Consider the following 24,940-nt stretch of genomic DNA (forward strand, 5'->3'; position numbering starts at 1 on the left):
CTTTCTCAAACTCTACCCATTTCCTAAACCTAGCCAGTCCTGTTACTTATCCCTCTTCCTTTCTCTTCGACCCTTCTGCCAGAAGGGAAAGCCACTGGCTCCCGTTGAAAACAAGGTAATTAGATACAGAGCACAAGCTCTGATTAGGGAAGGATGGAGAAGGAAATAAGCCTTGCCCTTTCAAAGGAATCATCTTGGCATGTGCCTGAAGCAATTTAGGGAAATCATAGAAACCTAAATCAGCATGGCCGAACACAGGTTTCAACTGTCATCCTTCCAAATGCGAGTCCAGTGTTCTAACACTGCACCATCTTGCTCAGTCACTGGCTTTGAAAGCTGGCAAATTTTCTTAACCTTTTACAAGTTTGCTCCTGCCACTGCTTGGTGAGTAGGTTTTTTAATGTATCCTGTCACATTCTATTTTCAAAAATTGATTGTTTTCACTGCTATTATTTCAAATTGTTTCCAAGACATGTTAAAATAGCTGAAGCAATGGACTTCACAAGAACACAATTCCTTACAAAGATGGTAAAATTCACCATAGTCTCCTTGCTTACTGTCACATAACCACTTTCTTCACAAAAAAAAGTGTGCAAATAAAATCAATAGTTGGTCATCTTAGAAACTTGTGAAAGCCAAGATTTGTGTTCATATGAATTTGAAAAATGACATGTGAAGATTTCTCCGGCATGGCTCTTAAAAACGAGACTCCTCTGAATGCAGTGAGACTCAACAAAATATGAATAATAAGGTACAAATTTATAACAATATCTTTTTACTACTATTATTTTTTATTTGGTTTGGTGTAGGTCTGTTAGTGTGATGGCAGAATTAGTAGGTGATTAGTAGTAATAGTAGAATAGTAGTAGTAGTAGTAGTAGGAGGAGGAGGAGGAGGAGTTAATTTTATTACCGTAGTAAAAATTGTGACTGTAATAATACTATCCTCAATTACACAAATGTCAGTGGCCCATGGGCTGGTCTCTGGATTGCCTGATGTTCAACCTGACATCCCTAGCTATTGCCCTGCACAGAGGAAATGTGTACTAAAAACACTAGCACACAGAAAAAAAAAAGTTACTCACGATGGCAGATTAGGCATGCTCTCACCTCTCTACTATAATACAACCTATTGAGATCAATGTGGAGAGGGACAAAATCATGGAGAAAGAGGCTGCCCCTGTCTTTTTACACAGATGTGGTATTAGCAAATATTGGGTGCATGCTCAATAAGCACTGTGTAAGAGCTGTTTTTCACCCAGCCAAGAAACCACATGTATGATTGGGGAGTGTCAAAGATGACCTCAGTTTGCAGCAAATAGGTGTATACCAGATTCTGCACCAATGTGGCAAGACACTTATTGGATAAACAGTGAACACCATTGAAGATCACTGGTGGGAACACCAGTGGCATATTCGACTAATGAATCCTATGATGGAATACAAACATATCAGGATTTTGGCAGTAACTTCCAAATACCGGGACAGTGTTGTCAGAGAGGCCATTGAAATATGCACCAGCAACAATTTCACCAACCAGAACTGTGGCTGTAATCTCAGCAATAATTGGGAACTACCATTGAGACTAATTCAGAACACGTTCAGCAAACACAACATTCTGGGGACCAGGGTGGACAGAGTAGCTACATCCCCATTACCACATCCAGGGGGGCCTGCCGGGTGTCGCTGGTCGCAGACACTGACTCAGTCGCCTTCTCAGATGCCAATGTCCACCCTCGACCATGAACCTGTGTACAGAACAGCTTGTGAGGGAACGGTATGTATGTTGGCTGTATGCCTTCAAAGGGCCAGTTCGCCCAGCAACATGTTGCAATGACTGCAACATGTTTTATTGCCAAAATACTGTGCTCATCTGACACTATGAACTGGCAGTATCTTTGGACTGTTTGACCAGTAAATGTCACATTTATTTCTAGTGTTGAAGCTCTAAAACATTGTGATATGCAACATCTTGTAAGTACACTTGTTCCTGTCACTCGTTGAGCATGTATTCTACAATCACATAATCCATTTATTGGAAAAATCTTTCTGAATTTCTTCCATCAAGGCACTTTTTTTTGTTGCTGGACAAGCATTTTTGCATTAATTTAATATGCATCTGTAAATACAAAGGTGCCAAAATCCCAAACATATAAATACTCATATACATACCTAGATACATAAAATAAACTAAAGTTACAGATAGTGTTAGCAAAACTTCATTGCTATTTGACCTAGCCTCTTGTAGTCAGATTCTTTAGAGATCAAGGAACAAAAGTAAGTCATTTGAATGTACCATGGGTAACAAATTACAAAAAGGAGAGAAAGTAGAGAAACTTACATCTCAATTTGTCCATAAGTTTACCAGCACACATGGTAGCAAGAGCCACTTTTATTGAGAAGACTCTTATCTTTCCAACATTCTCACTGAAAATAGAACATAGTGATTAGATTAAACAGCAATCACATTTTTGCTAAATATTTGCTTACTGGGGATAAATGCATTGCAAACTACCTACCAAAATCATGGTGAAAACTATTCCTAGTTTTTAAGAAAATCAGATAAATATTTCAAACACAGATTATACATTTCCACCTCTTGCCACATGAGGGTAGATACAGCATTGTCAAACAGGATCATTTTGGCAGTTGGTGGTCTAGGTGCTAGGTTATGAGGAGGCACAATGTTTCATGGGTGTATTGACCTCCAAATATTTGAACACGGTACACTCACTGGTCAATGTTACTGTGACACTGTAACCCTTCCCCATTCGCATTTTTTCATGGATGCGTTCTGCCTTCACTTCATTTTTATGGATGACAACGCACGATTACATCGAACAGTGCAGCTACAGGAGCACCTGGAATATTTGGCAAATTGCCTGGCCTGCCTGTTCCCCTGACTTAAATCCCAGTGAGCACATGTGGGATGCAATGGGGAGATGTACTGTAGCACATCCACATTCACCAAGGACCATCTAGCAGTTGCCAACTGCTCTGGTAAAGGAATGAAATGACCTACCGCAACAACTCCTAACCAACCTTGTGGCCTTCATGGAGGCACAATGCATGCATTACCATTCATTGTGATCACATACCCTATTAAGAACCACATACTGCCATTTGTAATATCCAGGGGACCATCATAAACTGCAAGAACTGTAGTGTAACTATTGTCTTCGAATGAAGGTGTCATTACTGTTTGTCTCATTCTGTATTTCTTTCAGTTACCTTCTATACTGTTCAGAAACATTTCTTTCTATGTATGATTTAAGTTTCAATGACCTATTTTACTTGGCAGTGACACATTATGTAAAAGTTACTTTTGTCTTTAGGCTTTGCACACCAGTGTACATTGTGAAGTCATGGAAAAAAAAAAAAAAATCACAAATTTCTTAGAAAAAATAACATAAGATGATTTTGGGGGAATTGTACACATTATTCAGAACACCTTTTGTTTCAGAAAGATAATTCCATAGCACATAACAAGAGTGTGAGAACCCATGGTAAGTGGACTTTGTAACACTGATGTCTCCAACATACGAAATTGTCCTAAGGCAAAAGTAGCCAAGGACAACCTTTTTATGGTCTAGAGGACACGATGCTCCCTTGCTCAGGTTTACTGACAGTGAGTTCATAAAGAACAAGGTTAAGAGTTCTGAGAGTAATCCGTTACCATAACCCTCTAAACTGGTGGGATGTTTGCTGCTTATCACAATACTAATATCATCAGCAAACATAGTGAACTTGCATGTTTCATGTTATGTATATGACTTGCATGTTGCATGTTATGTATATGACAAATAGTAGCGGACTAAGGAGAGTGTTGAAGGACTCCAAGGAACACAGTATCTCAGTAGCACCCTGGCTGCTATCCAGTCATTTGTTGATCAGTCTAGGATGACAATAGAAGACAGCAAAAGAAAAGGTTAAGTTTTAAATTTCGTGTTTAATAAAGCATTCACATATGAGGCTCATACAAACAAACCGTCACTTGACTGTCATACAGACTCCCACATGTAAGATGTAGTAATAGGCATCAGTGACATAGAGAAGCAAATGAAACAGGTGAAAATAAAGAAGTCACCTGGTCCAGAAGGGACTGAAATGTGGTTTTGCAGAGATTACTCTGTGGCATTGGCCTCTTACTTGGATTGCATTTATCACAAATGTCTCACCCAGTGCAAAATTCCAAGTGACTGGAAAAAAGTTCATGTGACTTCTGTATATGAGAAAGGCAAAATAATAGATCCACGTAACTACAGACCAATATCCATAACGTCAGTTTGCTGCAGTATTCTTGAGGATATTCAAGTTCAAATATAATAAATTTCCTTGAGACATAAAAGCTTCTGTCCACAAATCAGCACAGATTTAGAAAACATTGCTCATGCAAAACTCAGATTGTCCTTTTCTCACACTATATCCTACAAACAACGGGTGGAGGACAATAGATTCTGGATCCCTAGATTTCCAGAAAGCATTTGACATGTGCCCCACTACAAACTGTTGACAAAGTTCCAAGCATATGGTTTAGATTCCCATATGTCCACGTGGCTTGAAGACTTCTTAAGTAATAGAACCCAGTACGTTGCCCTCGATGGTGAGTGTTCGTAAGAGACAAGGGCATTGTCAGCAGTGCTCCAGGGAAGTGTGATAGTACGGCTCTTGTTCTCTATATACTTAAATGATCTAATGCACAGGGTGAGCAGCAGTTTACAGCTATTTACTGATGACACTGTCATGTACAGGAAGTTGTCATCACTGAGTGACTGTAGGAGTATAAAAAGACGACTTAGACAGAATTTCTAGTTGGTGTGACAAACGGCACTTGCTCTAAATGTACAAAAATATAAGTTAATGTGAATGAGTGCAGGAAACAACCTGTAACATTCAATGCAGCATTAGTAGATTGCTGGTTGACACAGTCACACTGATCAAATATCTAGACGTAACATTGCAAAGCAATATGAAATGGCATGAGCACATCTGGTTGCCAGTAGGGAAGGTGAATGCTCGACCTTTCTTTATTGGGAGAAATTTTAAGAAAATGTATCTTGTCTCAAAAGAAGAGATGATATAGAATGCTAGTGAGACCCATTCTTGAGTACTGTTTAAGGTCCCTACCGAGTCAGATTAAAGGAACACACTGAAGCAATTCACAGGCAGGATGCTAAAAAGCAGCTGCTAAAAAGGTACTATCGCATAAATTTGGAGAGCCAGCATTAGAGGTCAGCTGCAAAACAATTTTACTGCCAGCAATGCACACTTAATGCTTAAAGACCATGAGGATAACGTACGAGAAATTAGGGTTCATACGGAGGCTTTTAGAAAGTTGTTTTTCCCTTAGTCTATTTGCAAGAGGAACATTGGTACTTCGTGCCCTCTGCCGTGCACCGTATGGTGGCTTACAGAGTATGAATGCAGATGAACACAGATGAAAGTGAGAACTATTGCACAGATAACTTAACAGTTTATGCAACCAAGGTACCGACCAGAATAATATACAGAAAAATCGAAAAGAAAACTGTGGCTCTGTTATCTCCCAAGTCAATTTGATTTTAAGAAAGGTAATGAAAGCAGAGAACCAGTTACAATGTTCTCCTTAATAAGGAAAGCAAGACTTAACATCACATCACCCTCATAGGATATGTCAATGTAGGGAAATTGTTAGGCAGCATAAAGTGGTGCAAGATGTTTGAAATTAAAAGAAAAATATGTGTAAGCTATGGGGAAATACAAAAAGTTCACACCATGTACATGGTTCACCCTGTGTATTGAAGGGCCAATGAATGAAAGAAAAGAAAAGTTCACAAGTAGGATTAAAATTGAAATATCAGTGATAAGATTCACTGATCACATTGCTGTCCTCACTGAACATGAAAAGAATTACAGTATATGTTAAATGGAATGAACAGAGAACTGAGCACAGAATATAGATTGAGAATAAACTGAAGGATGATGAAAGTATTGATTTATGGCAGAATTGAGATCAGAAATAAACACAACACAAAAACTGGGGACCATACGATAAACAAAGTCAAGGTATTCTGCTACATTGCAATAAAAATAATGTGGGACAGTTTAGGTAAGGAAGACATTGGGGGAAGACTAACACAGATAAACAGAGAACTGCTCACCAAAAGAGGACTATAATTATCAAAAATAGGCCTTAATTCAAAGAAGAAATTTCTGTGAATGTGCATCTGGAGTGCAGCATTATAGGAAGTGACTCATGGATTTGTAGGTTCTAGGTAGGTAGGTAGGTAGAAATCACGAATGTGACACACACACACACACACACACACACACACACACACACACACACACACGGAGAGAGAGAGAGAGAGAGAGAGAGAGAGAGAGAGAGAGAGAGAGAGAGAGAGAGAGAGAGAGAGATTGCTTGTAAATTATTAACAGCAGTTATTCATAGAATAGCAGAGCAAATTTACAAGACATTCACACTATCAAACAGCTAAGAACAAACCAAACACTTCAAAAACATCACTAAACTCAAAGAATGTCTGACAAAGATAATTACAGGCTACAGAATGAAATTTTCACTCTACAGCGGAGTGTGCGCTGATATGAAACTTCCTGGCAGATTAAAACTGTGTGCCGGACCGAGACTTGAACTCGGGAGCTTTGCCTTTCGCGGGCAAGTGCTCTACCAACTGAGCTACCAAAGCAGCACTCGTGCCCCGTCCTCACAGCTTCAATTCTGCCAGTACCTCGTCTCCTACCTTCCAAACTTCACAGAAACTCTCCTGCGAACCTTGCAGAACTAGCACTCTTGGAAGAAAGGATATTGCGGAGACATGGCTTAGCCACAGCCTGGGGGATGTTTCTAGAATGAAATTTTCACTCAACAGTGGAGTGTGTGCTGATATGAAACTTCCTGGCAGATTAAAACTGTGCGCCAGACCGAGACTCGAACTCGGGACCTTTCATAATTACAGGCTATGTTTATACACAGTAAGTTGTCACTTGGAGGGTGAAATTCCCAAAGACTGTAACAAACAAACAAAAAATGGAATTGAAGCATTTGAGATGATGTGTAACAGAAATCTGTGTAACAAAAACAAATAATTTATGGACTGACAATGTTATAAAGGAGTAGTTCTCTGTAGAATCTACAAGCGAAGGATTATGTGGGATATACTAACTAGAAGGAGAGAATCAACAACAGGGAATCACAAAGAGAAAAATTGTAGATGGTTACAGAAATTAGCAAATGTGTAACAGGTAATTGGGGGCATTATGTGAAGGAGCCATCCTGACATGAAAATATTGGCACGAGAGAGAAAATTCTGGCAGATCACATCTATCAGTTGGAGCAAAAGGGGTAATTGAACGTACAGTCTTGTTCCTCAGCTGGTATGTGCCTTTCTTGCTAACAGTAATATTACACTGCTTAGCATGTGCCATCATTTAACATTGCTTGCCATCACATACAGTTTTATAAGGGATGAGGAAAACTGCCCTTTCTCAACATGTTGTTCTTTGATACATGCAATTAGTTCAGTGTATATACACTAAGAAGTAACACAGTTTAAAGAAATTTACAAAATTGTCACCACAATTTGCTGTTGCTTTAGCAAGTCATAATTTCTATAATTTCTATAATCTGCCCTGCAAGAATATTAAACTACATGCAGGTAATAAATGCATGTACATTAAGTACACAGCTCTGTTTTGACACTTATGTTGTTACATACAGTGAAATTCTTCAGTGTTTTAAATTTAGAGGCACAATGTAAGAAGTCTATTTAAAGTTGTTTTGAATTTGAATGCCATGAAATCTGGTTTCAACAACATTATTTCTTTATTGATATGGCTGATTCAACTGGATGTGTGGAAGTTTGTGGAGAATTATTTAAAAGTTTATGGTTAGTTTGTTCTTCACAAGCTACTCAAATTTTACCAGTTCCATCTTTTGCATTAAGTGTTAAATCATTTCCAGTATCACTTCAGTCAATAGACTAGTTACTTCTGCTCCTGAATTTCCACCATTTACAAGGGAGACCAATGTAAGCACACGATAAATTCCAAATGACCCAGAATATAATCATACAAGACACCATGAGTGGCAACATCTTCAATTAATTAAATCCAAAATGCAGAAGTGCAACTTACACAGCATAAGCAGCCAACAACCAGTTGAGCAACAAGCTGGAGCATGCCTCAACATGCACCTGTTGTGCTACTGGCAACCGTTTGTTGAGATTGTGGTACAAACTTGAGACAAGTGTCTCCAGCCGTGACACATTTACTTCTGTTTGTGGCTCCAGTGTGTTGAGGCCATTCTCACGGAAAGCCTCAATCACATTCCAGATGTCCACTGCATGCACTGTAAAAAGAGAGAAAGCAAAGTTCTGTATCAATCTGAATACAATTACATTTTTTTAAAGGAAATCACCAACCACTCACTTTGAAACATTTGTCAGTATAGTTGTGTATCAATGGAAGTAAACAGATTATGGCCTTGTAATGTAACCTCATGACATTTTGCTTATTGTCTCATCTATTTGCCATCATCAGTTACTAATAATTATATTTTGTACACAGTGACTATGAAAACAATGACTACTGATAATCATGCAAAATATATTTAATAACTTGCTATTCTGATAGTATGTTGTACATCAAATTATTTTAGTTACCAATGTTTGGAAGTAATTGATCTCATACAGCAGGAACAATTTTCTAGCAAATTCTGAACATGGCCTTTAGTCCCAAAAGTAGGGGATGTACTACATCTTTCATTTTGGTGCCTTTTTCTGCCTTAGTGAACTGTGTGTAGAGAGACTCAAACAGTGAGACTGCAGTCAGTCATATTTAGAATGTCGCTGACAGTTAATTTTGCATAATGTTGTTGCACCCTGGCCCAGGTTAACAAACTGCTCCTGCATCAGTTCAGTAGAATGACTTCACGTGGAGGGAAACACCTGTCAGCTTCATAAATACGTGCTACAGAGCAAGAATAAGTATTCAGTATCGAAGAACATTGATTTGATATTTCAGCAATGTGGAGTGAAGTCATTATTGCTAACAATTACATCTGGGCAAAGCAACTGTTGTGATTTATAGGCCAAGAGTGGCGCTATTTGGGGAAACACTTGGCAGACTGGTTCAAATATTGACAGGATATATCTCCTAAGAGCATTCAGGCACATTTTCTCTAGTATTTCAGCAGATATTTGCAATTTCATTTTTGCAACACGTAGCTCAAGTCGGCCCAAACAAATACTTCTCATCATGTCTTTCATGTGGTGCCCAGAGGTTATGAGAAGCGTTGGTCCGTTTTCTGTTATGAACAAAATGATTTTTAAAGTGGAATTTTATGAGACAATTTGATAGAGTATCCCCAAATTAATATAGTTTGATAATTGTTTTAGAGATGTTGTGATGAAGCAAGCTGGGACATTTTTACTTCCCTTCTTGTTTTGCCATCTGCATCCTTACAATACATTCTTCCACTTTTAACTGATTACCATTAACATATGTGAGTATAACTGCATTTTCATGAAAGACAAAGGTTGGCCCTCAGTTTTAAAGAATATGACACCAGGTCTAATTTTGTGCTCAGTTTTATGTAAGCAACTGATTTTCTAATTTATTTTGACTGTTACTAGTTAGTATATTTCATTATAGGGTGAAATTAGTAATTGTTTTGTAACTTAAATACTGTTGTTGACTTATACACAAATATAAATTATGTACTAATTGTAAACATTTGGAAGAACAACTAATAGTATAATAGTACTCTTAAAGAATCGATTTGGCTCTATTCGAAAACATGTTAGCAAAGCCAGCCCTTAATTAATTCTAAAGTAATTAACAGTTTTGTCCAAAGTATTGTTTGCATACGTTAATTTCAAGATTTAAACAAATAATTCAGCCTAACTCTTGTAGTAGAAGAAACTGTGTTCAGTTAATTTAATGAGTTAAGTTTTAATTGAAATTTCTGTAAATTAATCATCAAACAACGTGTAGTTTCAGCACCTATTTTTGTGAGGCTATATAAGGAACCCATTTTAGGTTCCGAGACAGTCAGTCAACGGCTGAGTTTCAGACAAGAGAGCTGTGTTGGTTAGAACAACAACAATGCATCTACTTAACGATGAAAAAAGCGTTACACCAATAGGCCATGTGTTAAAGCAGTGACAGTGTCTGTTAAATTTATTTGAAAGACTGAACTGTTTGGTTAGGTTGCTACTGCTCACAGATGTTCAACAGAAAACTATTGTAGCAGTATGTGGAAGTTTGCCTGCAAACTATTAATCAGGCTTATCGAAAGTTAAACAATAGTGCCCTGGCCACGTAACTGTGTATTGGGGGGGGGGGTTGTGAACAGTGAAAGTAAAGAACTGTGAAATGCAACTGTGCACCTATCGACTCCATTATTTACAGTAGTCAGTGTCTAAATTATATATCCCATTTTTCAGCCAGTGTACCAACACAGTACGTCAACATCGAGGAGAATCAACAAAGAAATAAAGCAGGTGAACATCACAATGTATCTTAACAGAACAGTGAAACACAAAAAATAAACAGTACTCCGGTGAGTCACGCCTGGAGTACTGACTATTCTTCATGTTTTGCTGTTCATGTTAATAAATACTGATAAATTGAATAAAGCACTAGACTAATTTGGGACTTCTCTACTTAATTGGCATGTAAAATATCTATTTACAAATCATCATGTTTGTAATGAGAAACAAACCGACGCTTTCTGTAGTTACTGGGTGTCAAGTGAGAGACGTAATGAGCAGGATTTACTTGGGCTGCCTCCAGCTTAATGTTGGAAAAACAAACTTGCAAGTATGTACTGAAACGTCAGAGAAAATGCACCTGACAACCCATAGGAGATACACTCATTGCACCACCTAACTTAGACCCTCAGTCTCAGTATGCAGAGTGACGCAGTCAATGCTAGTTAATATCCACAACAAGAAGATCATTTGCAGTACTAGAAGAAGCAGCCAGCCGCACTGACAGTCTTTACTGTCAGTAGTGGCAGACCTCTCCCTCAGATAAGTCTGTATGAAGTCGTATTGGTACCTTTACACTGTTGGATCACCTATGGGGTGGCTATCTTTTGCTGACAGTACTTCCCTGATGAGTTGTGGGTTGTCCTTGATGTTGACTATCTTGCACATGGACTATTCAGTTTGTATATTTTGATTATTTTTTTCATAGTTCCACACAACTTCTTCCTGTTTTCTCGATTGATCTGTGTTCAGTTTTTCAAGGCCTATCCATTGTGCCAACTTATAACTAAATCTGAGGGGGGTGCGATGGGGAGGTTCCCTTGTAAGAGACTTTATTGAGGGATGTTTTACTGATGTGTCACCATTCAACTCCAGTCGCCGTCGCCACTGCAGACCATGCCACAACATGGAACTGTACTTAATGTTGACCTATCAGAAGCCCAATCCACCCGCCACTGTAGAGGTCACGATCCAAGCACTACTTTCTGGTGTCAGAAGATTATGGCGACAGCAGTGGTTACTGTGACGTAAATGGCTGCTATCTGTGGAGAGGACATTTCAACTGCTATGGACAATAAAATCATTGATGTTTTCACCAGAACTACATGGTGAGTGGACCTACCATTTTGTTGCCTCCCTCTGTTTTTGTGCATGGGCATGGTTGGGAAATATGAGATCACCATAGAAATTGAAAAGTGCAAAATGCAAAGCCTGGGAGATATGATGACCTTCCTCAGTTCGGATGGAAAACTATGCTGACATACGGCCAGTAAGATTTACTGCAATGCAGTTTGTTAGGTCACAGCATGCTTTGTACTCAATCAGCATCTTTAAATACAGTATGTGCTGGCAATATGGCCGTTATGCACAGCTGTGTTCAGAGTCAAGATGGTTAATGAGTCGATTCAAAGATTGAAAACATGTTTGTTGCTATTTTAGAGTGCCTATAGTTCCCTGCTTCTTTCCTTATTGTATATATTTTGTTTCACAGTGCCCTCATTTTCAAGCAAGACAGCTGAGGATGTATTTGCATTTACAGGTGACTTTGAAGCTATCGCACAACTAGGCATCTGGACAAATGAGATACTGTTGCAGATGGCCAGGTTATGCTTTGTATGCTAGGCGAAAAGGTAGATGATGTTATCGCAAGATACTGGGAAAAAAAGCACGTACATTTCAGCAGCTGAAGGAAGGGCTTTCACATCACTATTGGAAACAAAACAGTACCAGGTTCTTACAGAAGCAACTTAGAGGAGTACACCAAAAGCAAAACGAGTACATAGAGACTTTTCTAGACAGGGACAGAAAGACAAATGCTCAAACTTACCCTTTAATGGGAAGTGAAGAGGGAAACAGAATTATCCTGCAAGAGGCTTAGCATGTAGCACTGGATGCCTTTTTAAAGGGGCTTCTGCCTGACATGTCTAGGGGAGTGTGAAGAGAAAACCCAAAGGATTTGTCTGCCACCATTAGGGTGGCTATGCAGCTACAAGAGGTAGGTGTGGTGAGGTGAGTGAAGGTCCAACAAAGTGGTTTTTCTACAGACATAAGAGGTTACAGATGTGGGCACACATGCCATATCCAGAAGCAGTGTCACCAACAACAATGCAATAACTGAGGAGCAGTTGGACACTGTGGGCAAGACTGTAGGAATAAGGAACAAAATGGGCACAAATGTAGTAAATTGTCATTCAACACCAATTGGGGGGGGGGGGGGGGATTCCAAATCTGCTGGACAGCACTCCTGATAAAATGCAATGATATGAAGATGTGTGGCGCAGAGACAAAATATTGTGTATTTAGTACTACAAACAGTACAGGACATAAGTTCTCAGAGACTGGGACGCGCATGTCTGTGACAAGTCTGGACCTCTTGGGTAAGCTGAGACTAAACTCTTCACATTATATGTTATGTGCAGCAGAAAATAGTGATGTGCCATCACTATAGTCCAATCCACAAATGATGGCAGTCTGCACAGCTCGGGACATAGATGGGAACTGTATTGTTGACAGTTCCAAGCAACAAATGTGGCAAGCGCACACCCAGGCTCTGCACCTGAAGAAAACGTGTGATTTGCAATTTACATCTCTCACTTGCTTGTGCAGAATGTGTTGCTTACCTCCACCATCAGCAGTGACAACTAACAACAAACAGAATAAAAATTCACTAAGTAACTCACTATGATCACGTTTAATGCTCACATTGGCTACAACATTCATGGGAGAGCACTAAGAACAGTACAGAATGCCCATTGGCTGTCAGAGAATGTTTAATATATATGCACAGAACAAGCCTAAACTCAACTGCCATCATTCGTAGCTCCAACTACTGGTTCAGAAATGCTCCGATTTTGCACTGAGGTGAAGCATTTACGAGAGAATACAGAAGTTTTGCTCCATGTAGGTGAGGGATACTGTGCAATCTTGAGGTTGGGTTTCTTAAAAAGACATAATGCAAAAACTTATCTTTTGCAGCCCGCTATCAAACTCAGTGGAATGTTGTTGTGACTGGAAAACATGACTGTCAATGACACACTGTTGCAGAGTTCTCCTGTCATGAGGGTAGCATCAAGTAAAGTACGTACACAGTCATAAAGACTCAGTTTACATCAAGCTGCTGATCTACTGAATAATATCTTGTGTGTCGTAGAGCGCCACTATGTGGTTCCTATTAGCAGTGACAATTTCAGCACCTATGAAGTGGTTTTGGCAGGAGAGTTGGACTAAAGAATGCACCAGTAGCATTACAGTGATTTCTAGATAGAGTACTGAGAGGTCTAGCACTTTTTCCAGACATGAAGGCGCACATGCAAAGGCTAGAAGTCGTTGTGTTAAGCATGCTCAACACTGAGTATCGGGAAATGCCACTCTGTGTTAACAGAGTTGAACCACCCAGCACATGTGATTAGCCAGGATGGCAGAAAAACCAGCCCAAGGTTAATAAGTGCAGTAAACGATTAACAGCTACCACATACTATTAAATAGTTACAGTCATTGCTAGGATCAGCCAATTATTATAGAAAGGTGACAAGGGATTTGCTGACGTTGCCAGACAGTTGACGCATTTAGGTGCAAAACGGCAGTGGGTGGCTTTATGCCAAGCTACATTCCAGAAATTAAAGGATGTTGTGATGAGTAGCCTTGCATTAGTATTTACAAATTATGAACAGGAATTTTTTCAATTCTGTGATGCAAGCAGTCTGGCAACAGGATGCATTTTATGCCACGAAGTGATCAAGAAAGAGAACCCCCATAGTGTACACATCAAGACAATTTTTAAAATGTCAAAAAAATTACTTGACCACAGAAAAGGTTGGGCACTGAAATTAAGCGAGTTCAATTTTGATGTGGTCTACAAACCAGGCAAAAAGCAAAGTTACACAGATGGACTAACCAGAAAAATTGGTATCGTATAAGTGCTTGGTCGAAGCCTTGAAGAATGGCAAAAAACTAACGTGTACTGAGAGGTAATCAAGGCACTGCAAGAGTTGGCACTGCACAATGGATTGCTACGTACAATGACAAAGCTGAAACCATGGATTGTGGTGCCTGCAGCAGTGCATGAGGAAGTGGTAAAGGAAGCACACAGTCACGTATTATTAGGACATAAAGGATGCAGAATAAACTGTAGGGTAGATAAGAGATACTGGTGGTGAATGCAAAGACATGACACTGACTAGTACATAAGGAATTGCATGCCATGTGCATAACAGGCCACTTTAAGCCATCAACAAATAACGCTTCAAAGATTACCAGAGGCATCCAAGCCATTTGAAATGACTGGGTGGACATCTCTGGTCCAGTTAGTCAAACGCTATTTGGCAACTACTGGATGTTGATACCACATACCATTTTTTGTGTTGCATCACAATGATTGCAATCCCAAATCAGTGTGTGAGTATAGTAGCAGAAGCAATGATGAATAAATTGTTGCTGTGTGGGGTAGCTGTGCGGTCTGAGGTGCCTTGTCATGGCTCGCAGGGTCCCACCTTTGGAGGTTTGGGTCCTCCCTCAGGCATAGGTGTGTGTGTGTGTGTGTGTGTGTGTGTGTGTGTGTGTGTGTGTGTGTGTGTGTGTGTGTGTGTGTTGTCCTTAGCTTAAGTTAGTATAAGTTAGATTAAACAATGTGTAAGCCTAGGAACTGATGACCTTATCACTTTGGTCCCATAGTCCTCACTACAAATTTCCAATTTCCAAATAACTTGTTATTGTTTTGCATCCCCAACCCACTAATTACTGACCAGGGCACCAACTACATGTTAGACCTAATGAAACAATTCCGCCACCTGACAAGAATCTGGAAACTAAGAACTAATCTTTTGCACCTACAAGTAAATGGGAGGATTGAGCACATACACTGGACTATAAATAAAATGGTAAGTTATCACATAAATAGCACCATAACAAATGGGATATTTAACTATCCTATGTCGTGGTCAGTTACAATTCAAAGGTGCACGATAGCATTGGGTTCTTTCCGTATGAAGTGTTGTATGGAAGGAAGGAAGGAAGGCAGGCACTATCACCATCCGAATCCATTAAACCTAAAATATGGAAGAACACAGAATCATAATGGAATTTTGCAGAAAAGTTGAAAGACATATGGAAACAAGTGGAAATGGTAAATACTAAGGCACTCGAGTGGCAGCAGAAAATGGGGTGGTATACTAACAGGTTGCCATACTAAAGGACTGGATACTAAAGGACTGGACAATGGGCAATGTTAAATAGACCCTATATGCCGAAGTGTAAAACACAGAAATTTATTATGCTATTTCAAGGACTGTATCAAGTCATGGAAATCATGTCACCAGTAAATGCTAAGTTACAGCTACTGACAGGGACAGCCACTATCCATGTAGGACATCTTCGGCCTTTTAAAAGCTCCAGATGTCTTACCACAAATGGCAGTGCCACTACTTGGAAAGAAGATAGTGGCATGAAGGAAAGAAAGGAATGAAAAGCTCATGAGATACCTTATACAACCCCATCATGTGAACAATTGACGAAGCTTACAGTATGGCCTGAGAATATTTATTGTTTATGATCAATTATGTAATAGATATGGAATGAATGGTGAAATTTTGTGGTAAATTATGCTGTGTTCATATAGTTTCTTATTTTGCTCGGTTTATTATTTTTCACAGTGTGGTAAGGTATGTGGTTTCACTTTGATATGTTTCTAAGCTTCATATGTAATATAATGAATAAGTTCATCAGGTGTATGTAATCATAACAGAATGAGTTGTGTTGTTATGCAGTCTTTCAAAAAGGGGTGGGAGATTAATGTGGGTTCAACTTCCTCAATGATATTATCATTGAGGAAGACCATAATTAGGTGCACAGTACAATCATGACAGAGAGTGTCTTTATTTCTGCTACCATTGTGGCTCTGACTCTACTATGTGTAACTTGTATCTACTTTAGGCGTCAGGATTGCCTGAACAGTTGAGCTCCTAGTACATCAGCTACCAGCAGACTGGGTTAACTTTACGAAATAGCACTTAAATTACTAAGTAGCCAGTGAACCATGAGGTTTACAACACATTAGAGAAAAACTGTATATTCTATGTCAACCCACAAAACATGTATTAAGAAATGTAAAGAGGTCACAGTCTGGAGACTAGATTTCTCAAAGCGGAGAGGAGCACTGCACATTGGCTTTGACTGGAGTAGTGAGCTGCTCCTACATATATTCAGCAGAATGTGGAGAGAAACACCCATCAGGTTGATAAATAGGTGCTATGGACCAAGAGTGAGTATTCAGTACACAAGAAGACCCATTCAGTAAACTGATAATGCAGAAGACTACAGCCAGTGTCTCTAAAAGTCTAAATTGTGTCACCATACAGCACCGACAGGGCTTCTGGAAGCGCTGACCAGATAGGAAAACCAGCCCAGTTCACATATATCCCGCCAAACGTAGACCCTCATTCTCAGTAGTGCTACGTTGTGCTCAGTATACCATGAAACAGTCAAAGCCAGCAGATAAACAAGAGAATAATATTACTTGCAGTCTGAGATGAAGCAGCTAGCCACTGCCGACTGTTTTTACCAGTATCTGCAGGCTTGTGCCTGATCTGAGGCTATATGCAGTCAACTTGGCACTTTCACACTGATAGGTCACCCACAGAGTGACCACCTTCTGTTTACGGCCAGCTCTCCAAGCCCTAGTGAGCCATGGGTTCGAGCCTGGGCCACCTAGCCACCCAGCCACACTGTCACTCTCCACCATCATGGGTGGGCCTAGATTGTTGCTGTCCCTTACCCAGAGCGGACGCATGTCATCTTCATCAACCGTGTTGGAGGCCATGGTATATAGCCCTTCTCACTCTGGTGGGCTTTAAGCTGCCACTATGGTAGCAGGATAGCAGCCAGAGCTTCCTTTTTAGTCCTTCACCAGCAGCTGATCTGCCTTGCATCAGCTCCCTGCTGATGTGCTGAGGCACCACACCGCCGCCAGCCACCATAACACATACCCCGCCTTTCTGGTTGGCAACAGCTAACTCTGGCTTGCTGCTGTGATTGTGGCTGAATATATCAGAAGAGGACAATAGGTGACCCTCCAACCTCGACTCTGTCACTGTAACTGTTGTGAATCAAAGACTTTTCTTAATCAGGGATGTTTTACTGATGAACTACTGGTCGATTCCAGCCACCACCACCACTACTTTGGACCACATCCCAGTGGGTCAACTGTTTTTCACCCTGATTTATAAGTGGCTCAATACACCCATCACTGTTGGACTCATGACCTGTTCCTTACAATGCTGAACGTTAATGTGTTTACAGTATTCCTTTGTCCCAAGTATAACTGCCTTGGATGGAACAATTTTTTAGGTTAATTCCATGGTGAAGTTGCTCACAGAGCAAGTCCAGCAAATGCCAGGTCAATAAATGAAATATGAACTAGAAGTACAAATGTAATGCCTTCAGCACACATCAAAATCGGTTAGTTAATTTCTAACACAAAATCTATTATTTAGGTCTGAGCAGTAACACTCATTACTGATACTAAGATCACCAACAAGATTAATGAAATACATCCTCTCTCTTTGATTAAGTTCAGTATTGTTAGCGGCGAAAGTAGAGGAAACAAGTGTGTGCTGCCATGATGTTGAAATTTGTGCTCACTTGGTTAATTTTTTCAAAAGTCAAGTTGTAAATTTCAAGAAAAAATTCTTGTTAATGATTTTGATTCCAAACACAAAAACAATTTTTTGTCCCATCAGAATTGGCGAATGATTTGTCTAGCTAATAGTAAGTTTTTCAGAAGCAAAAGGCACAAGGTGGGATTGTACTGATTATTGCTTCAGTATTAAATATAATCAATGTGACTTCGTCATTCGAGTAATGACTAAGGTATGGAATGGTGTGTGTGTGGGTGTGTGTGTGTGTGTGTGTGTGTGTGTGTGTGTGTGTGTGTGTGTGTGTGTGTGTGTGTGTGAGAGAGAGAGAGAGAGAGAGAGAGAGAGAGAGAGAGAGAGAGAGAGAGAGAGATAAGTGTTATGAGACTTCCAACCTAATACCTGGTAAACATTTTGAATTAATAGGTTATAAAATCAGTGAAACAACAGTCTACATCAGGATGGGTACTTTATTAAAATGAACGATTTCGGCCTATGCTTAGGCCATTTTCAGACAGCATCGTCAGCTGAAGTTGATGATGTGCGAAACAGTCCGTTGACCTCAGTTGCTCAAACTTTACAAGACACATCATGAAGCATCAAGGAATCATCAATTTGGTACTGGAGGGAAGTGTGGGGGACAAAAATTGTACAGAGAGACCATAGCTTGACTATAGTTAGCAGGTTCAAATGGATGTCTGTTGTAGCTATGCAGAGATTAAAGGTTTGCAAAACATAGACTAGTGTGACAAGCTGCATCAAACCAGTTCTCAGACTGGAGACCACAACAGCAACGTCTATGCAGAAAATAATGTTCGTTAGGTTATATAAAAATACTGGAATAAATAAATAAAATTAATCAGAAGATTTTTAACCTGCATCTTTTATTACTTCTCTGTATAATCACCATTTAGATTCAAGTATTTATCATATCTTTTAACAAGTTGACAAATTATCTCTACGTAAAGTACTGCCACCTGAGAATGCAGGCAGCCTGTGAGAGCAATTCCTTTGTCAGAGTCAGGGTGATACGAACTAAGTTACCGTTTTATGTGCTTGAAGAAACAGAAACTGTGGCAGCTTGTGCACATTTACTAGTGTGCTGCAATATGGTGGCCTAAAGCCTTTTGAAATGCAAGAGTATCTAAAGTGTAACTAAATCGGATATATGGAATTTATGTATATACACTATGTGATCAAAAGTATCCAGACACCCCAAAAAAATACGTTTTCCGTATTATGTGCATTGTGCTGCCACCTACTGCCAGGTACTCCTTATCAGCGACCTCAGTAATCATTAGACATCGTGAGAGAGCAGAATGGGGCGCTGTGCGGAACTCACGGACTTCGAACGTAGTCAGGTGATTGGGTGTCACTTGTGTCGTACTTCTGTACACGAGATTTCCACACTTCTAAACATCCTTTGGTCCACTGTTTCTGGTGTGATAGTGGAGTGGAAACGTGAAGGGACACGTACAGCACAAAAGTGTACAGGCCGACCTCGTCTGTTGACTGACAGAGACCACCGACAGTTGAAGAGGGTCGGAAAGTGTAATAGAGAGACATCTATCCAGACCATCACACAGGAATTCCAAACTGCATCAGGACCTGTTACCAACTGTTCGTCTAAAATTGTGAGCCATATGTTTGTGACTATTAGCCATATGTTTGTGACTATTACAGCGCCATCTATCACAAAGCGAAAGAAGTGGTCCAACTAAAACATTCATATTTATTTACGTACTACACGAATATGTAATAAAAATGGGTGTTCCTATTTTTTAAAAAAACGCAGTTGATATCCGTTTGACCTATGGCAGCGCCATCTAGCGGGCCAACCATAGCGCCATCTGGTTTCCCCCTTCAAGCTAGACGAGTTTCCTTCTTTGTAGTTTTTTCATTTGACGCTTATTTCGTGAGATATTTGGCCCGGTCACTATCAATGGACCACCCTGTTTATAGGATGTTACAAAAAAAGTACGGCCAAACTTCCAGGAAACATTCCTCACACACAAATAAAGAAAAGACGTTATGTGGACATGTGTCCGGAAACGCTTACTTTCCATGTTTTAGTTTCGTCAGTATGTACTGTACTTCCTCGATTCACCGACAGCTGGCCCAATTGAAGGAAGGTAATGTTGACTTCGGTGCTTGTGTTGACATGCGACTCATTGCTCTACAGTACTAGCATCAAGCACATCAGTACGTAGCATCAACAGGTTAGTGTTCATCATCACGAACGTGCTTTTGCAGTCAGTGCAATGTTTACAAATGCGGAGTTGGCAGATGCCGATTTGATGTATGGATTAGCACGGGGCAATAGCCGTGGCGCGGTACGTTTGTATCGAGACAGATTTCCAGAACGAAGGTGTCCCGACGGGAAGACGTTCGAAGCAATTGATCGGCGTCTTAGGGAGCACGGAACATTCCAGCCTATGACTCGCGACTGGGGAAGACCTAGAACGACGAGGACACCTGCAATGGACGAGGCAATTCTTCGTGCAGTTGACGACAACCCTAATGTCAGCGTCAGGGAAGTTGCTGCTGTACAAGGTAAAGTTGACCACGTCACTGTATGGAGAGTGCTACGGGAGAACCAGTTGTTTCCGTACCATGTACAGCGTGTGCAGGCACTATCAGCAGCTGATTGGCCTCCACGGGTACACTTCTGCGAATGGTTCATCCAACAATGTGTCAATCCTCATTTCAGTGCAAATTCTCTCTTTACGGATGAGGCTTCATTCCAACGTGATCAAATTGTAAATTTTCACAATCAACATGTGTGGGCTGACGAGAATCCGCACGCAATTGTGCAATCACGTCATCAACACAGATTTTCTGTGAACGTTTGGGCAGGCATTGTTGGTGATGTCTTGATTGGGCCCCATATTCTTCCACCTACGCTCAAAGGAGCACATTATCATGATTTCATACGGGATACTCTACCTGTGCTGCTAGAACATGTGCCTTTACAAGTACGACACAACATGTGGTCCATGCACGATGGAGCTCCTGCACATTTCAGTCGAAGTGTTCGTACGCTTCTCAACAGCAGATTCGATGACCGATGGATTGGTAGAGGCGGACCAATTCCATGGCCTCCACGCTCTCCTGACCTCAACCCTCTTGACTTTCATTTATGGGGGCATTTGAAAGCTCTTGTCTACGCAACCCCGGTACCAAATGTAGAGACTCTTCGTGCTCGTATTGTGGACGGGTGTGATACAACACGCCATTCTCCTGGGCAGCATCAGCGCATCAAGGATTCCATGCGACGGAGGGTGGATGCATGTATCCTCGCTAACGGAGGACATTTTGAACATTTCCTGTAACAAAGTGTTTGAAGTCACGCTGGTATGTTCTGTTGCTGTGTGTTTCCATTCCATGATTAATGTGATTTGAAGAGAAATAATAAAATGAGCTCTAACATGGAAAGTAAGCGTTTCCGGACACATTTCCACACAACATATTTTCTTTCTTTGTCTGTGAGGAATGTTTCCTGAAAGTTTGGCCGTACCTTTTTGTAACACTCTGTATAACTGACCTAGTGGATAACCCCGGAAGCCCCGTGAGGCTGTCGTATATAGTGAAGTCACAGAATTAGAAAGACCTACAGAGAATCAATGCTTCTGGATTTGAAGTGGATTCTTAATATTAAAAAATTTTGCGTATTGCACCCAAACATGAAGAAACACCCATTGCCTTTTGATTACACTAATATAGACGATCACACATATTAAATACCTGGAAGTATCCATAAGAAGCGATTCAAAACGGAACAACCAAAGAAATGTAATGGCAGGAAAGACAGATGCCAGACAGATTCCGTGGAAGAATCCTCAGGAAGCGTAGTCCAACCACGAATGAGATAGCTTACAAAACCCTCGTTCGACCGATACTTGCGTTTTTCACTTCACTATGAGACCCTTCCCAGAGAGGATAGGTATACGAAACAGGCTACATACAAACGAAGAGGAGAGCATTTCGGCAAAGGTTCGTTGAATAAGTGCGGAAACGCTCACGTAGATGCCCAACGCAATGTTAAGTACATTGTTCACACACATAACTACTCATTTATTTGGACATCTCTTACAACCAAATACAATAGACAGTACAATTTTTCTCATAATTTCCCGGCTACCTTTGGCGTTCTATTCTGCTAACACAAGCTGTGATATTTTTGCAAAAATTCATGTTTCTTTATGGCATTCATAACAATCGTAACTAAATTGAATATGTTAATTTTACATATATAAACTGAACTGTTTAATATATTTTAATTTTATAATGAGTAATATTGCGAGGAGTAAAATGAAATAAAGAAATTGTTGTTGTCTGTGGAAAGCGAATGCATGTTGGTGAGTTAATTACCAGTATGTGCTTTGGACCACTCGGCCACGGCGCTGTAATGACAACGTCTCTTTCAAAACACCCGACACTCTACACATTCACAATACGCTACCTAAGGTTTCAAAGAAGAATACTGATCTGGCGCTGTGAACAGCTCATCACCTGCAGTGCTAGAATGAATCACGTCACATTAGGGGGTGCACAGTAGGAAGCAGACCGAGGCCCACGAGAAAGACAGGCCGCGGCGCCTACGTCACGAAGGTTGGCCTGCGATCGCTCGACTCAGCAGACAAACTGTATTTCTACATATGTTAACTCTTAACTATGTGTGTACGTACAAACGAGAATTGCATCTTCCACTGGAATACACTAATATGGAGTCTTACTGTTATCAGTCCTACAATGGTCGGAAGTCTACAGGCCAACTTACAATTTGTTACGGCTTATCTAGGGTACAATAAAATTAAAATCACGCCAAAATGATTATCAGTTGCATAAGGCGCCACCTCTTGTGTGAAATGAGGACTGTTAAGCAGAAAAGACTAATGCTATAAACAAGCCATTATACCATGTATATCTAGTACTGATCTTAAATTAAATTTTGTTGTAGTACTGTTAATCAGTAAGACTTCATAAAAGCACATTCCAATATAAGATGCAATTCTCGTTAGTACGTACACGCCCAGCAGCGAGCTAACAGGTGTAGACACGCATTTTGTCTGCTTAGCTAAGCGAGCGGGTTCAGGCTACCTTCGTGATCTACGCGCCGCAGCTTGTCTTTCTCGTGTGCCTCGAAGCAGACAACTGTGTCGTAGTTCGGCTGACCATAATTTCAGCACTCGATACTGGTTCCTAGTTATCATGAGGTGAACGTTAAAAAAAAATTTCTTCCGTTTTATTTGCATACCAGCACGCATTCGAAGATAAATGGCGTAATTTTAGAGTAGTTTCCGAAATGCATTTGAAACGAAACTGCATAATTTTAATGCGATATCTACAGTGTTCTGTATGGTATTAAAACATGATAAAACTGTTCGGAACTTATTATAAGACATTTATTCATATCGCCAATGGTATATTTACAATGTGCACTTTCCTCCTGCTACTATTTTTTCTTTGGGGTACATACTTTAATCCTATTCCGCTTGGCACCATCATGTCCTTTCTTCGGCAATTTGCAAACGATCACCTTTCCCTTCATCACTGACACTCTTTCCTTCTCACTTTAACGATTCCAGAATGCAATTTTCGCTCTCCAGCGGAGTGTGCACTCATAAGACACTTCCTGGGAGATTAAAACTATTTGCCAGAGCCGGATTCGAATCCTGGAACCTAGCCTTTTACGGGCAAGTGCTCTACCAACTGGGCTGCCAAACCACGACTCACGACCTGCCGAGCATTTGCCTGCGAAAGGTTAAGATCCTGGGTTGGAGCCTCAGTCCAGCACACAGTTTAATGTGACAAGAACTTTTAAATTTAATTATGTTAACAGAAGGTCATCACGACTACCTGCAAAGCCTTTCTCTACGATCAGTTTCTACGCTTATTCTGCAAGGTAACAACAAGCATTGGTTTGGACTGTAGAGTTGCGGTCTACCAAAACTATGGTTTGGTAGTTTTGGTACACTATATAAATGGCGCAGTAAATGGTAGGATTATTGGCAGGGAAAGAAATACAACTGAATGTGTGTGAGAGAAACTGGGAGCCAACGAACTGTGTCCCCCCCACACACGCCTGTCATCTCGACTGCTAGTGATACGAGGACGTTGGGATCCAGCACGGCGTTCCGTATTACCCTCCTGAACCCACCGATTCCATATTCTGCTAACAGTCATTTGATCTCGATCAACGCGAGCAGCAATGTCGCGATACGATAAACCGCAATCGCGGTAGGAGACAATCCGACTTTTTTTCGAAGGCGGAAACGTGATGGTAGGCATTTCTCCTCCTTACACGAGGCATCACAACAACGTTTCACCAGGCAACGCCGGTCAACTGCTGTTTGTGTATGAGAAATCGGTTGGAAACTTTCCTCATGTCAGCACGTTGTAGGTGTCGCCACCGGCGCCAATCTTGTGTGAATGCTCTGGAAAGCTAATCATTTGCATATCGCATCATCTTCTTCCTGTCGGTTAAATTTCGCGTCTGTAGCACGTCATCTTCGTGGTGTAGCAATTTTAATGGCCAGTAGTATACGTAGTGTACGCTGATTTACGATGGACTACGGTAGTCTACGGTTCTCTCTGTAGAGCAGCAGAGAGCAGGCAGTCAATGCGGATACTCACGGTTGGCCCTCTTCTGGACGTAGCGCAGCTTGCAGGCGGTGCGGTAGGAGGCGAAGCGGATCATGTCGAGGTTGTGCGGCCGCATCTCCTGCAGCAGCTGCAGGCGCGGGTCGGCCGCCGCGCGCGCCTCCTCCGCAGACATCCTGACGCCCGGTCCGTCTGCAACACGGCACACACCACCTCA

The 24,940-nt window shown here is 40.7% G+C and overlaps 1 protein-coding gene across 8 annotated transcripts in view; it reads right to left on the reverse strand.

Moving 5' to 3' along the window:
* The window catches only part of LOC126416736 (dystrobrevin beta), a 604,481-nt gene that overhangs the window by 96,500 nt on the left and 483,041 nt on the right, over positions 1-24,940 (reverse strand). For all 8 annotated transcript variants that reach the window (XM_050084562.1, XM_050084568.1, XM_050084566.1 and 5 more), the window contains exons 4-6: positions 24,757-24,915; positions 8,136-8,349; positions 2,341-2,426 (exon numbers count right to left, since the gene is read on the reverse strand). In XM_050084562.1, the coding sequence (XP_049940519.1) occupies positions 2,341-2,426; positions 8,136-8,349; positions 24,757-24,898 (442 nt within the window). In that variant the 5' untranslated portion in view covers positions 24,899-24,915. The remainder of the gene's footprint in view (positions 1-2,340; positions 2,427-8,135; positions 8,350-24,756; positions 24,916-24,940) is intronic.

The sequence above is a fragment of the Schistocerca serialis genome, chromosome 8, assembly GCF_023864345.2.
Source record: "Schistocerca serialis cubense isolate TAMUIC-IGC-003099 chromosome 8, iqSchSeri2.2, whole genome shotgun sequence".
NCBI lineage: Eukaryota > Metazoa > Arthropoda > Insecta > Orthoptera > Acrididae > Schistocerca > Schistocerca serialis.